Genomic DNA, 14,588 nt, shown 5'->3' on the forward strand with positions numbered 1-14,588 from the left:
ACTTAGGACGGGGATACCATTACCAATGTGAAGACTAATTTTGACTACATAAAAATAACACTAACAAAAATGTGCCTGCATCAGTGCTGGAATTTGAATTGACAAGCCACATTAATTCATGAAAGCACAAATGCGTCTAAGTGTAGTATTAATTTAGTGTTGTATTGTACTGGCTTTACAATAATCTTAAACTCACCACTTTTGAAGTCTTGCAAAGCCTTTGCAGACATTTTCGACTGAGCCAAAAAGAGGATGATGAAAGGAAGCAGGGCCAGCAGGTGCACGTCTGTCGCCATTCAATCCACTTTGAATACTTCGTTAGCCTTTACGTCATGTGGCTCTCGCTCGCTTTGGTCACCTTAAAAACAAGAACTAGTCATCAGCAGTGTGGGGAAAAACATAACCATCTGAATTTAAAAAGAAAAAAATTGACACGAGTGTTGGAAAATGTTTTAATTGCTTAACGCAGCCAGTCCTGGGGACAATTTCCGTCCCGCTGCTTCCCAACATACATTTCAACATGTTGACATGACACAGAATGATGCTGCCCACTTACTGTACAAACACCCCTGGTGTTTGTGTCACGTCCACGCTACGATGCGCCCAAACAAAAAGGACAAGCTCTCATTCTGAACAATGACATCGCCGGCAGAAGTGATGCGCAGCATCCTGCACGTCTTCCAAGCATGTTAAGACGACCGGTTTGTTTTGTACATAATCAATTCTTTTAATTCTGCACCAATGTCAGAAAAAAAAAAAAAAAAACGTTCTTAGACACTTTCCTCAACAATAACATGACCATGCATTAGTCTTTCCACTTTTGACTAAACCACAATATCATGAGAATACATATTTGCAAGTTGGCAATACTAAAGTATTGTTGTTCCAATTGAATTGAAGCTGGTTCACAGACATGAGCGGAATATGTCGTTTAGAGTTGAGCCTGGTTAAATACATGTCAATGCTTCCATTATTTCATACGAGTCAATTGACACAGGGTCTTCCGAAATGGGTGATTTTGTTTTATAGTCCCCACACAGACGCAACACAACAGACCCCATACAATGGTCTTCTGAAGATGCTTCCAGCTGTCATTTACATAGAAATGGTGCCATCAATATGGGGCATACACATCTTTTAAAAAGTGTTAAGAACTGACCTTGCACTGAAAGTGTTCATGCTCTTTAATGTCTGGTCACAAAACGGGCTAAACATTACAAATATATAATATTTCCCATTTAGTTCAACCTTTTGTTACGTTCCTATCGAACTCCATATGAAAACGACTATTGACGGGAACTAGTGCAACCTGGAGGAGGGCCTGGTCTTTGTGACAAGGCAGGCACAGAGTAAAATAGACAAAATGAACTCCGGAGCAACTCCAGAGCAATGGCAGATATATTAAGGCCATTTTGAAGAATTACAGGAAAAGAAAAAAAAACACAGTGTCAGACAGCTTGACTTGCTACCCACCCTGAACACAAGTCATTCAGGGCAGTAAAACAAGACAAGACAGTCTTTTTTTCTTTTCTTCAGACCCCCGTCCCCCAAGTCCATTGTGCCAGCCTCCCCCACATCCATGGTGAGAAAAGGCCACTCTTCTCCATTCAAGTGTGTTCAGTTTTGGTGGAATTAAAAAAAAATAAAAAATAAAAAATAAACAAAATAAAAAGAGAGAGAGTGGCATCCTAACTAGTCTTTTCTTCTGCAGAGCCAGGGAGTCCCGGTCCGTCACGACTGTTTTAGACGCTTCCGGGGAGGACCGAAGGGCGGGCACTGCGCTGAGGCCAGGGCACGGAAGGCCTCGGCCACCAAGTGAGGGTGTGACTGGATCATTGACTTCCAGCCGGCGGTCTCCATTATGTCTGTAGCGTGGCTGCGAGCACAAACACAATCAGCTTAATGCACAGACATTAAAAATCAATGAACAGAAATGACATGCCGAAGCAAGTAAGTGGCTTGGGACTTGACATGAAAATTAAGTTAATATGATAGATATATATATATATATATTTTTTTTTTTCTTTCACTCAAACTCAACTTCAGGCTATTTAATGCTGCTCCCAGTTGATATATAAAAAAATTCAATGTATTTAAAAAAAACAGTCTGTTATCTTAATTTCAACACTAGATCGCATCTGCGTTGCCACAACAAAAGACTGAACACAAATGGTGCAGCAACACGGAGACAACATACCAGTACTATATGTAATATATTCTTGATCCTCTGCACATGTTCACATTACATTTTTCAAGACAGCCAACCAGTCACAATCACACTATGATAGCTTGCCGATTACTCCAGACTTGTTAGAGCACATTACACAACCACCCCAGTGAGATGTAGGCGCATGAAATGGAGCCCAGCTTCAAGGTGCCATGAAAGCACAAGAATATTCATTGGCTTAGCAAACTTGGCGACCACCCTCCGCTCACAAAATGGGAGAAAAGGGCTTCATTTGCGGAGTTTCTCCAGGTACAAGTCTATTAATAACTTGGACACAATGATACGACGCCTCAAAGTGAAAAGGCAAATAGTGTGCCGTCCCGCCAGGGCTAAAACAATGAATTCTAATGCATCTGCGAGGGACTCAGATAAGCGTGCGTTATTCATCTTGTGTCACATATCAGCTAATTACATACTTGCTATTCCAGTTCTTTCCATCTTTACAGCCCAGCTGTCTGAGGACACTGCACCTATGGCAAGGAGATAAAAAGGTAAGCATTCTGGGATGGTAAACAGAAATGGCAGCAGAAATTCATCACGGGAGGTTTTCTCCCCGCCTCCCCCTTCTTCTTCTACAGAGATACTTGCCTGTTGATAAAATCTATGGCTTGTGCTTTGAGCTGCTCGGCACTGTGCAAGTCTGCGAGGATGAGGTTGTCGGCCACATTCTCCACCGAGAGGCTGTTGCACAGGGCCTCTTCACACATGACTTTTAGACGCTCCAGAGCGTACTGGAAATGCACGGAGAGAGCAAACGCTTAGCTACCCGCTAAGCTATTGTCTAATAACGCCAAACCATAGCACACAGGTGAAATAACATCCTATCCAGTGATTCCAGCAGACTGTGACTAAAATAATGGTGAGGAAGGAAAAGCTCAGTGCTAAACCGGAAGTACACAATCTACACAAAAGTATTGAGACATTTAGCCTTAGACAACATTCATATTGCTCACCACTATTCGGAAAGAGATTATTAATACAGGAGCAAGACAAAAAGAAAGAGAATAAAAATAACACTGACGTATGACAGTTTCCAATATGCAGGTTTGCAAGAGTAAATTATTTTTCTGCTTACTTTGTCTGCAGCTGCCAGCAGGTTGTCTGCCATCTTTTCCAGGTTTGGGGCCTTCCCTGTGTAGATGAAGCCCATCATTTCCTTGAAGACGTCAGGGTCCACGTCGCTTATATCGACACGGTTCTAGGAGGAGGGGTAAACATTAGACAAAATAAAAATAACATTCTAAATAAAGTTAGTAGTGAGTCACTTTGTACCTTTTTACTCTCTTCCATTTCATGCTCAAACATCGCGTTGAAGACAGGCGACCTTGCTATGAGAAATAGATCCAAGAGTGATAAATATAAACGCAGTCAACAAAAACCTTCTTCAGCGGTGTACAGGACTTGTCAACGTGTTGAATCACAATTTGTGCTGCGTGGTCCACTTTTACCCCAGCAGCTGCTGGCACCATGTCGAATGGACACAGTGCTGGAATAGTCAGCAAGGCTTTCAGTCTCGCTCGGGTCAAGCAGGGTAGTTGGGTGGATTAGCAGCTTTTGGCTGCTTCAGACCAGCCAGGAGTTTCCGACCCCCCCCGGTAGCCTTTCAAGGTGCCTATGGCTCTGTGAGGGAGGCCACAGGTCTCACAAAGGCCATTTTCAGCACTTCTCTGTCATGGGCGCTTGTTAAATGCCCTCAGAGCAACATTTACAAGGCAGGATAAATCACGCCTCCCTAATGGATTTGCAGGCAGGAAGAATCTTCATGTCAAGGTATTGCAATTACATTAGAACCCCGCCACATTCCTAATGGCAACTTCATAACAAGCAAGTTATAAAACGGTTTGAGACAAAGCGTTGCAAAGCACCCACTCAAGTCCTTCATACCTGCCAGGATGGATTTGTGGGCTTTGAACTCCTGGCCTCCCACGTAGAGGCTGCAGTCGGTGAAGCGTGAACACTCCCAAAGGTTACCCAAGTCATCAGACAGCTGACACTCAGGTACCTTCAGCATGTTCATGTTGGAATGACCAGAAACGTTCACAGAGTCCTGGACAACGCTGACCTGCTCAGACGACAACAATGCATTGTTGGTAGCACCGTTGGAGAGGAGAACCTTTGGTTAGTTGCAGAGGAACAGTTCAAGTTGAGCAATTACCTCACAGAAAAGCGTAAGTTTGTCATCAGGCAGAAGTCCGTTGGCTTCATCTAGGAGGAAATCTCTCCTGATGAACTTTTTAAAGCCCCAGTCTTTGCCTTGGACAAACCTGTAGGCTCTTTGGCTTTCTGCAACAACAAAAAAAACAAAAACAAATATGGCTTTCGGATTTTTTCAAACCGGAGCGGCACAAGTGCATGATGATGATGTCCCTTACCCATCGCTTTTGTCTCCTCTCGTTTAGCATTCAGCAAAGAAAACTTAAACTTTGCTCTGACTTCACTTTTTGGACAACTAACGAGAAGTAAATACAATGACAGATAATCTTTGCTTTCATCATCGAGTCCCTTTGGATTGACTCGCAGACACCTGTCAAGGAGGCAGAAAGCCATCAGGAGTGTTCAAAAAAGGAAGTGACACGCTGGCAACTAATTTTGCCAAAACAATCGTGTCAGGCCTTCGGGGATGAGCCTCCCGCTTATGACACACCGACCAATTATCATGCAACTACAAAAGGCATGCTGACTATTTACGGTGCTTTTGTACCACGCTTTGCAATTTTTGGGGGGAACACATAAAAGAGACTGCAATGTATATATTAAAAAAAAAAATAATCACAATAATAAATAACACCCCTTTCTTAGAGGTTCTAATATTACATTTATATAATATATAAGTAGAAATGAGTCACGGACCACTTCATCTTGTCGTTGGGGCCCGAGGAGAAGGTTGAACTCTTCAGCACCTCCCCCATTTCTTCTCTGCAAAAGCTAAAGTTGTTTATGGTCCACATGTAGGAAAATTTGACAACCTTGACCTTGGGGCCAAAAAAAAGAAACATGAAGCGTGTTTAGTATGACGGAACATGATGATATGCTTCCGCGAAGAGAAGCGAAGCCAAGTGCTGATTGCTTCCAACCTGTGTGTAACACCAGCTCTCTGCCACAGGTCCACTTGACATCTCCCCAGGAGGAGGGGGGGTGGGGACCCGTGACATCACCACTTTGGAGGTAGCACTCGTGTCTCTAAAGCACTAGATGGTGCAAAAAAAAAATATTTGGGCAGAAATTGAATTTCATCTCACAAAAAAACTGACTTTGAAGCAAAATTCCAGTCAACAATCACAAATGCTCAGTCAGTTCAGACTTTCCTGAGCTCTCTCATGCTTTTTTTATTATGGAGTTGTACAGGCAAGACAAGGCAACCTTGCCAAAATATTTAAAGACATAACTCGAGTCAAACCTTTCCAACTTGTAAATAAATCACTGTTTTGGCAGGAACACACCTCGGAGCATGTTGCTGTGGCACTCGACAACAATTGCAAATGTGAAATGGATTGCCTGACTCTGCTCTGTGGAGTCAATGCCACAGTTAACAAGAGCATATGACCAAAGAAGGATTGTTTGTTCAGGGGTATATTTGTGAATGCTAGAGTTATTATACCCTAATCTCCCTCGCAGGACTGATCTAACAGGTTGTCTGGCTTTGCTACCAGGAGACAATCCAATGTAGTGCTTATGTGAGCCGCCACTGCTGAATGCAAATGTAACTCTGCTAGTACCTCCAAACTTTGGTTAGACTTTGTGGTCAATTTTACAAACAAACATACAATGTAGCAGCAACATAGTAGAATTTACAAATGTGAACTAACGTCTCACCTCTGAGCAGTTTTAAGTAAATAAAAGGTGGTCTATGTCTAGTTTTTCACAGGATACTTCATGGTCCCATCTTCATGTTTCAGCCTACAAGGAAAAAAGAGCAAAGGACTTGGAAATCACCTAGTGTCTCAAATTAGAGCTTTCAGATTACTAGCACATGTGTCTGAGTGAAGTTTCACTACTCATATGAAAAAGAATTACTAAAATAAATGTTGTAAAATCAGCCATTATCATTCATTTATGTGTAGTTAGTTTGGGCTATGAATACCTTGCATTACAATTATTGAGTCATCTATTTGTATTTAATGCTGTTGAAGCAGACCATATTGAATGAAAAGCAAAACATTCATCTGGAAATGCTTCAATAAGAGTAAGCCCAATTTAGATTCTGGCTGCTTTGCCATTCAAACGACAATGATGCAACTGGCACTTAGCTTGTTTGCATGAAATCAAGACATTTTGACCAATTAAAAGAACAGAAACTCCATGAAACATTCTTGATACTGGAGGGTTAACTGAAATGTTAACATCACTTCAGTGACACACTACATCAGATTGTCAACACCGTTTTCGATCAATATTGTCTCGCGTATTAACCATCATTAACGCCCTATTTAACACGACTGCAATTTCCCAAAATACAAACAAACAAAAAAAAGTAAGTTATTTCCATCAACTCACATCAAGACGAGAAAGTCTACTAACTAGCGCGATCGTACTTAATCCAAACTAGCATTTTAAGTTCTCACTAGCAAGGGTAGTGTTGCTTTCTCGTTAGCTTTTGACCGTAAATGCTGCTAACAACAATCAGCTAGCTTGACACAAACATTAAGGACGTATTTGTCTTCGTGTTAACACACACTTGTATATCGATGTCGCTGCCGTGGAGCAATCCAACAAATAAATCAAGTACTAAACTAACTCAGAATATCTTGACATAGTATAAAACAAAGGGCCTTTGCAGCTCCTTTGACAGAATGCTAGCCGATGAAGCTAACGTAAGCCTTCACGTTTCGATGCAATATGCTGGTGAGAAAACAACGTCGGCTAACTAGCAGCTAGCCTGAGCTAATATGTACAGCGCCTGCCAAAAAAGTTGGAAAATTCATCGTGACGGCGTACCTTTCAATTTCATACTTCCGTATGTATCGAGTAAGGTACGTCGCTTAGTGTCACAGGCGCTCCTGTCACCATCCGTTACTTTGGACTCTTTTTCAGTGAGACTCTTCACAAGGTTTCTTTGTCTAATTTATATCTGAGCTAGCTAAGCGTACTGTCTCTGGCTGATTTGGTTGCTATCTTAGCACGCTAGGTGGCGTCTACTGCGCACGCGCAATTTTCGAAGCCGACAAACGTCAACATACGAGTAACATTTTGATTATTATTAATTCAAAATCAATTCATTACGTCATCATAAGCTATTTGCAAAAGAATGACAATTTGCGCAGCTTGAGGACGATTCTATACCTCGGCGAGCTAGTGAAAGGTGCTGATGTAAGTTTTCCTCCAGGACCAGGTTGTTCCTCTCTTAAGACTCGTTGTCCACGTCGTCATCAAGGGGTTGTTTCATGTCAAAACCTCATATGACTAGTACAAAGAATTAGGTGCAATTACCATCAGAAAAGTTCCCCGACATTACTAAGCATCCTGCACGGTCAAAGTTCTACTGATACTAACCCACACTTTTTTAAAAAGCACATATTTTGATGTATTACATTTCTAGTGTTTTCATTAAGTGACTGAGCATGGCTATACAATTTCACCACACTATTTTATTAACATGTTACTCGAGAATTTATTTTGGGGGGGAAATTGCTTGAGAAGGCTGAGGCTGAATGAAAATTTTTGGAATATTATTAATATTATTCAGTATCAACTAACACTGACTGTCTTTTAATTATGAAGATATTTCATAAAAACAATCACTTGGTCATTTCTGACCCACTAAAGCATCAAATCAATCAATCAAGACATTTTTTAGTAAATAGTGAAAAACTTAAAATGATTTTGGGATACTCACTGAGGTCAATGCACTTTGCAGACTAGATAATATTTCACTTCAGCCACACCATGCAAAATAAACAATCAAAATTTCAGTGTGTTACCATTAAACTACCTAGCATAAAAAACTAGTAAGTCCAATTACTTGTATTTCAAGGCAACAAGGATTGTCCCTTGAACAGATTAATTATCCAATTTGTCTCAGAGGGGACCACAATCATGTCAACATATTTGGTCAGAGCGATTCGACTAGCAAAAGAACTGTTACACAATAATACCGTACATTCAATAATCAACAACTCTGGTGAGTATGGAGTATTTAATTAAATGCTTTGTGTTTTTGTCATGTTATTAGATAAATATTGATTTTTAAATCCGCCATATGTTGTCTGCGGCACCGTCTCGCCTTTTGTCAAGTATTGATGGGTTCTATAATTGAAACATGATTGCGGTGGTATTAAGAGGTAAGGCCAAGGAAACAAATTCACGGCCCACCACCGCATCTTACACTGGCTTCAACATTGTGTCCCGCATCGTGGTCGTAGCTTTTGCTTCCAACGTGTGATGTCATAAAGTTATTCTACTTTATGAATAACTTTTTGGGTTTTGGATCCTGTCTTATTCTTGATTTTAGTTTGAAGGACTCAGCGGTCGAAGAGGTGGGTTCATCATCTTTATACACTATTGCATGTTCACGTTTGTCTGAAACTTGTCAGGCTTGATGTGTTAGCTGAAAACCCGAGTTTAATTCTCAGCCAGCCTTCTCATTGTCTTTCTGTGGGCCTCTGATGTTTCTCCACTATAGCAAACACAAAGCGGCTTGGGTTAAGCCATTCGCTGAGACGGGGCTCTATAATGGCTCCATGTAGGCCTGTGAAAACTAATTCCCCTTCAGATAGATCATAGGTGTCAAACTCAAGGCCCAGGGGCCAGATATGGCCCACCATATCATTTTATGTAGCCCGCAAAGAAAAATGTTGCATCGAATAGTCTTCACTTTTTAAAAATAGGAATATTGCGAGCAATTTTTATTACCATTCATCCTTTTAAACTATTTGAAGAGTTTTTACGAGTCTCTGATTTCAAAATTAGTTATTCATCAGTTTGTTGTGAAGCCTATAGTGTATGTATATAGAAGACATTGACAGTCTCCAATCAGTATACATTCAGATATTAAAAGTTTGTACGGCAATGAAGATAAACCCCTCCCAAAGTATGAAAAACAATTTGATCTTGGTTACATATATTGCACGTTTTTGATATGGAAACACCTAGCAGGTATCGTAGCGATGATTCATTGACCTGTCTTGAAGTCGAGGGGCTGGGAGATAAGACCACTAGACAAGAAGATAGTGGGAACGCTTATCAGGGATTTGAATCGCTTTAATTTAAGGGCAAGAGGACTTTACTGCATATGTCAGCAGGCAAAAAAAGCAGGAAGGCTCAAGATGGTATTTTGAATACTTTTAATATCAAAGCAGTATATATGAGGTACCTCACGTTTGAACCTTGTAAAATCTGACTTAAAAAAATAAAAATCACATGACTTTCCAGATTAATGTGGCTGTTTTTGCATTTGATACCAGAGGGAATAACTGTGACCACAGCAGTGACATGGAATCTATTTCAGTCTAATTAGAGGTCCTTCAAATAGTATTAATGTTCTTCCTGGCAAGAATCCAATGGCCCTCGTGATGAAGACAGATAGAGACAGCTATAAGTTATAAGGTAGGAGAAAAAGGCCACAGTGACAAGATGAGCCCTGCTGACCTTCTCAAAACTTGGTCATTGTGAGTAAAATTGAGTGTGACATATAGTCTAACGGCTTTTGGAAAATGGACTCATAACATTCAACAAAGAAGTCATCTGAAAAAAGATTCCAATTAAATCTGATTCGGATCTAAATAATTAAATATATGGTAATGACCCAAATATGAAAAGTGGATATATTTCAAAGAAACAAATGATAGACCTGGAATATATATATATATATTTTAATGTATGTACTTTATCATTGGTAACTTGGACTGCTTATGTTTGCCATCGAGCCGTCGTTTAAAAACATTTGATTTGCTGCAGCTTTTTTTTTTTTTTTTTTCCTGAGTGCTTGAAGTTTTTATTTCAAACTCCGCAAAACACTGGAGCCAACATTTGATCCCGATACTTCTGGATTACGGAGCAGTGTCATGTGACAATTCAAATCTTACATCAAATATCACTATCATAATTTGACTGTTTTCTGCAAATTGAACAGTAAAAAGAAAGCAGAATCTTTTGTCTAATAAAACGCCAAACAAGATGAAATTAAACTTGGTTGCACTTTTTTTTCTTAACTAAGTGATTCCATTGTTTCCCTTCCAACAAATCTTGGAGTTTTTTTTCACAATGCTGACGGGGCTGATTGTGCGGCACGAAGCAGATGCTCTGTTGCCAGCATGGCCGCGGCAAATTATTGTCATTCTTCATAGCTCATCTCTCACAGAGCAGTGAACGAAATTACACACTACATCCATTATTAATATGCCACTTGGTATGAAAACAAGAGAGCAATTTAACCAACATTTATCCTTTAAAGTGTTTGATATTTAAACATGAGCCCTATTTTCTTTGAAGGATGTACTGTGATGTTATTAACATAAATACAAAGCAATACCGAGATACATTTTGTGTGTTACAGTGACTCAGATTGCAAGTCCTTTAAGCATTTGCAGTGTAGGCAACACTGAATTTAAAGAGACTGAGAGGAGCTTTGAATGAAGTCGGCTGTGTTCACACCCACAACGGCGCAAATGTCCATTTGTATGTGCACCTGTGTACAGAAATATCAAACTTCACACTTGGATTGTACTTTTGGAATAAGCTTGGGTTGGGCACAAAAACACAAATACACACACACACACACGGTTGTCAAATTCAAAGCAAAATGACGTTGTTAAGAGCAAGCCACAGTAAATCCTCACCGATTTGTAAACAATGAAGCGTCTGTCATATTTGAAGGGGGTTGGGGGTGCAAACACAGGTAAGAATAAGACGTCAGGACTTGACGGCGACACAACTCATTTTCTCATGCAGCAGGCTGATGATAACCTGTCGTTCTTCTGGTCCGCTTCACACCTGCCAGGAGCTTCTGCTTTTTGACAAGCTCCTGTCTTTTCCGGCCTTTCATCTACACGCTGCACAAAAGAGAGTTTAGAAAGTCTTTTATCTATGCCTGGGGGTACACTTCCTTGTCAAGAGAGAAATTCATCCAATTAAGCCTATGGTACGACACTTATAAAGAGCTCAGAACAGGAAGGGGTCCAAATGTTTTTCCATATTTCATTCTGCATAATTTGTGAGTCACCAAAAGCTTAAAACTGTACTCTTGAACTCAGCTTGTTGTTTTGCCAACGTGGATTCTGTTTCGTGGTCTAAAGGTTACTACGACGATGAATAGAAATGTTTTTATTTTGCAGTTAATTGCCAATAAGATCGACAAGCACATGCAAGGATAAAATAAAAACATCTCAGTATAAACACAATGATACAGACAAAAGTACCTTTACGGTGTTTAAAGCTGGAATTGGAAGTCAGTTTGAATGCAACCAACTTTACTCTCTTGTATTTTCTCCTTGTACATTGCATTTGCAAAGCACATAGCGGTGCAGTGAAGAGATACCCGGTATGGATGCATTACTGAGAGACTGTCCGTGAGCAACTGCTGATCCTGGGAACCGATAAAGACAGCCGGGCTTTCTGAAGGCTGGAAGAAAAAAAAAAAGTGGCTAGCGAGAGTCACGTATAGCACACAGACTTGGAAGGTCATCAACTGCCAAGGAAGGGCCAGACGTTCTCCACAATGCCCTCAACATCTTTGTTTATTGGCATTATTCAGATATTGTGAAGGGTTGGTGCAAAAGAAAACATGTAATGGGCTGCAAAAGTTAATAAATACAAAAATCACGACATTCTGATATTGGCCTCTATCCATCACGGCATGTGGATTGATTAGAAGATAATCCTCCCTATCGCCACTTTTGCATATGGTCGTTTTAAGGACATGCTTATCTTTTGCCAGGCTAATTTCCCCGCACTCTTTGATAATCTGCATCCATTTGCATTTGTGAGCAAAGCAAGGAGTCACGTTTACGGAAGACTTTTACTGTGTGACCTGTAATGTAAATTCAGAAATTTGTTTCTCTATATTTATAAATAATTGTTGAAAAGATTGAGAACTATGTAGAGCTCATTTGTGGAGATTAAGCACAATGGTGACAGTTTAAAGCATCGTGGTTGATCTCACGCTGGATCAGTCCAATTTTTATCCATGTTGATTGCAATTCATCACTTTTCTCAGGATGAGGAATAAAACCCAACTGGCGCTTTCATTCTTTATTGCCATTTTAGCGAGCACATTTTCTAGCAGTGTTTAGTCACTCATTTTCCTCCACTTTTCTGGGCAGGTGTGAGGCGGCCCCTTTACAAATTAGCCAACGTCCCGGGTAATTTCACTTTGATTAATGCAGATGCGTTCGTCTTGGCCCGCACGCCCCACCTACAGTCTATTTGGTATAAATTACGGAAGCTATTTTGCTGCACAAATCCAGCCCTCTCCAATAAGGTGCTGGCTCATGTGTCGACTGGGGCCTCCAAACTACCCCTTTGCCTGCAGGAACCACTAAAGCTTTTAATTGCCTTCTGTGCAAATGGTCCTTATGTACTTGATAAAGTATGTGCAAAGTCACACATGGGTGGGCTGACTCGCTGCGTGAATGAGGGAGAGGGAGAGGGAGGGAGAGAAGGAGACCACGATCCGTGATATCACAATGATTAGGATTATGCTGCTTAGCCTACCTGTACAGCTAGTCGCCCACGTGATTGCTTCCTTCCTGTGTACATTGAGAACCAGTCAAGTGGGTGGTCCCCCCCCCCCAAGTTAAGCGATAAATAAGTGCAACTTCAGTGAAAATGATTGCATTCTGTAACGTGCCAGAGAGAAGCAGGCCATTATTAATGTGATTCTTGTCCTGACAATGCTATTTTCTAAAAGGTAATTGCAGATTCAGATCTCTGAGAGGGCCTGACTGAGAGTAAATGGCACCTCTTTAATTACGGTCTCCTCCACGTCTCCTCTATCGAGCCACGGAGATGTTTATCGCTCCACGGGATTGTGGGGAAAATGACTCTAATGGGAAATGACCAGTGTCTGGGAAGCTGACTCAGATTAGAAGCGACATTTCTAATTGATGGCTAAAGAAATCCCCGGCTGGGTGACTGGCAAAAGTCACTTTGGTGAAAATGTAATTGGAGTGATTGGAAGCGGTTTATAATCTCTCCTGATGTAAGCTTGTGTTCACTCAGACAGCAAGAAGAAGCAACAAAGCACAAATGAGAAATTCAGTATTGATGACGAGATGAAAGCTTCGCACTGTGGGAGGAGGTGATCATTTGGAGACATTTTTGAAATGAATGCTGAATTTTACCACCAAAGCACATTTAATTGAATAATGACTGACAATGTGAATGTTTGTCTGTCCTTGTACGTGTCCAGTAATTGACTGGCGATCATTCCAGAGTGCAGAGTATGCAAAAGGTTTTAGTCATGCAGCCCATGGTGATCAGTGCTCCATACCTCCTGCCGCCGCTGGTTTGTGGATTTTAACAGTTGCTGAATCCATCAGTGCTTTCTGTCAGCAGTAACAAATTCGCTGCTCTTTTCCACCTGTCCCTCATTAGTTGACATTCGGGCGCCGGACAGCAGAATCTGTGAGGTTTTCCAACTGATGTGAAATGTTGAAATGACAAAATAATAACCACATCTGTCTTGTGCATGGCGGTATTGACACAACATTACTGCTAGCAAATTGTTTGTGTGTTCCAAAGATACTTCAAGCTTATGGCTTCTGAAGCTCCTGACATTTGACGGCTGATGGGCGCTTCGCAAAATGGCGCAGCTGGAAGTGGCAACTGAGATTTGTGTGTGTGTGTGTTTGTGTGGCAACAATTGCAGCTCTTAGTATATAAGTAGACCTTGCTTGATAGTGGTCCTTCATTTGGAATAACTATTGCAAAAAGCCTCAAAACACAGAGTCATCCCTGCTCACTGGGCTGACGCAATTGAGGCGTACTTTTTGGAACTTGGTCAAATTCTGCATTGAACAACCCATAATTGGACAGCAAATGGGCCAAAGGTCATATAAAGTCTGATGACCACGATACGTAGCTATAAAAGAGCTGAAGTAACAAAAAACAAAAATATTTTAGGGAATATTCAAGCCAATTGTGTAAATAAGATCGAAATGATAGACTAGTTAATTTTCACACATTCTTGGAATGTGAAATAGCAAGAATTATTTATACACGCAATACCTGTAAAGTAGAAATATAACATAATACCGTTAGACCTGATCTGTTATATTCTGATAAACCTGTTAAGCATTTGGATAGAAACAGTCACACCCACTTAACCCAAAATGGTCTTTAAAAATCTTTTTGGGACTTCTTGTTTAGTTTCTACTGTTATCTGATTAAAATACCACCAACACAGACATGAGCAGGCCATGCCTAG

The 14,588-nt window shown here is 40.7% G+C and overlaps 1 protein-coding gene across 2 annotated transcripts; it reads right to left on the reverse strand.

Moving 5' to 3' along the window:
• Positions 1-438: 438 nt before the first annotated feature.
• Positions 439-7,354, reverse strand: spopla (speckle type BTB/POZ protein like a). 2 transcript variants are annotated; one of them, XM_049728160.2, is made up of 12 exons: positions 7,163-7,354; positions 6,041-6,124; positions 5,302-5,415; positions 5,078-5,199; positions 4,600-4,751; positions 4,383-4,510; positions 4,112-4,289; positions 3,500-3,555; positions 3,303-3,425; positions 2,816-2,958; positions 2,644-2,697; positions 439-1,876 (listed from the first exon to the last, which is right to left on the reverse strand). In XM_049728160.2, exons 3-12 carry the CDS (start codon positions 5,377-5,379, stop codon positions 1,732-1,734), a joined length of 1,179 nt encoding a protein of 392 aa, XP_049584117.1. In that variant the 5' UTR covers positions 5,380-5,415; positions 6,041-6,124; positions 7,163-7,354; the 3' UTR covers positions 439-1,731. The 2 variants fall into 2 exon arrangements, with proteins under 2 accessions (XP_049584117.1, XP_049584118.1); XM_049728161.2 differs by lacking the exon at positions 7,163-7,354 and adding an exon at positions 6,901-7,045.
• Positions 7,355-14,588: the final 7,234 nt, after the last annotated feature.

Source organism: Syngnathus scovelli, chromosome 8 (assembly GCF_024217435.2).
Source record: "Syngnathus scovelli strain Florida chromosome 8, RoL_Ssco_1.2, whole genome shotgun sequence".
NCBI classification, from domain to species: Eukaryota; Metazoa; Chordata; class Actinopteri; order Syngnathiformes; family Syngnathidae; genus Syngnathus; species Syngnathus scovelli.

Excerpts from the sequence above, each read along its gene's own strand:
- spopla (XM_049728160.2), bottom strand. The coding sequence starts at position 5,379 with ATGTCACGGGTCCCCACCCCCCCTCCTCCTGGGGAGATGTCAAGTGGA. Across the intron at positions 4,752-5,077 it reads CCCAACGACAAGATGAAGTG|GTGTCTGCGAGTCAATCCAA; the intron begins GTCCGTGACTCA and ends CCTCCTTGACAG. Across the intron at positions 1,877-2,643 it reads GGAAAGAACTGGAATAGCAA|CCACGCTACAGACATAATGG; the intron begins GTATGTAATTAG and ends TTGTGCTCGCAG.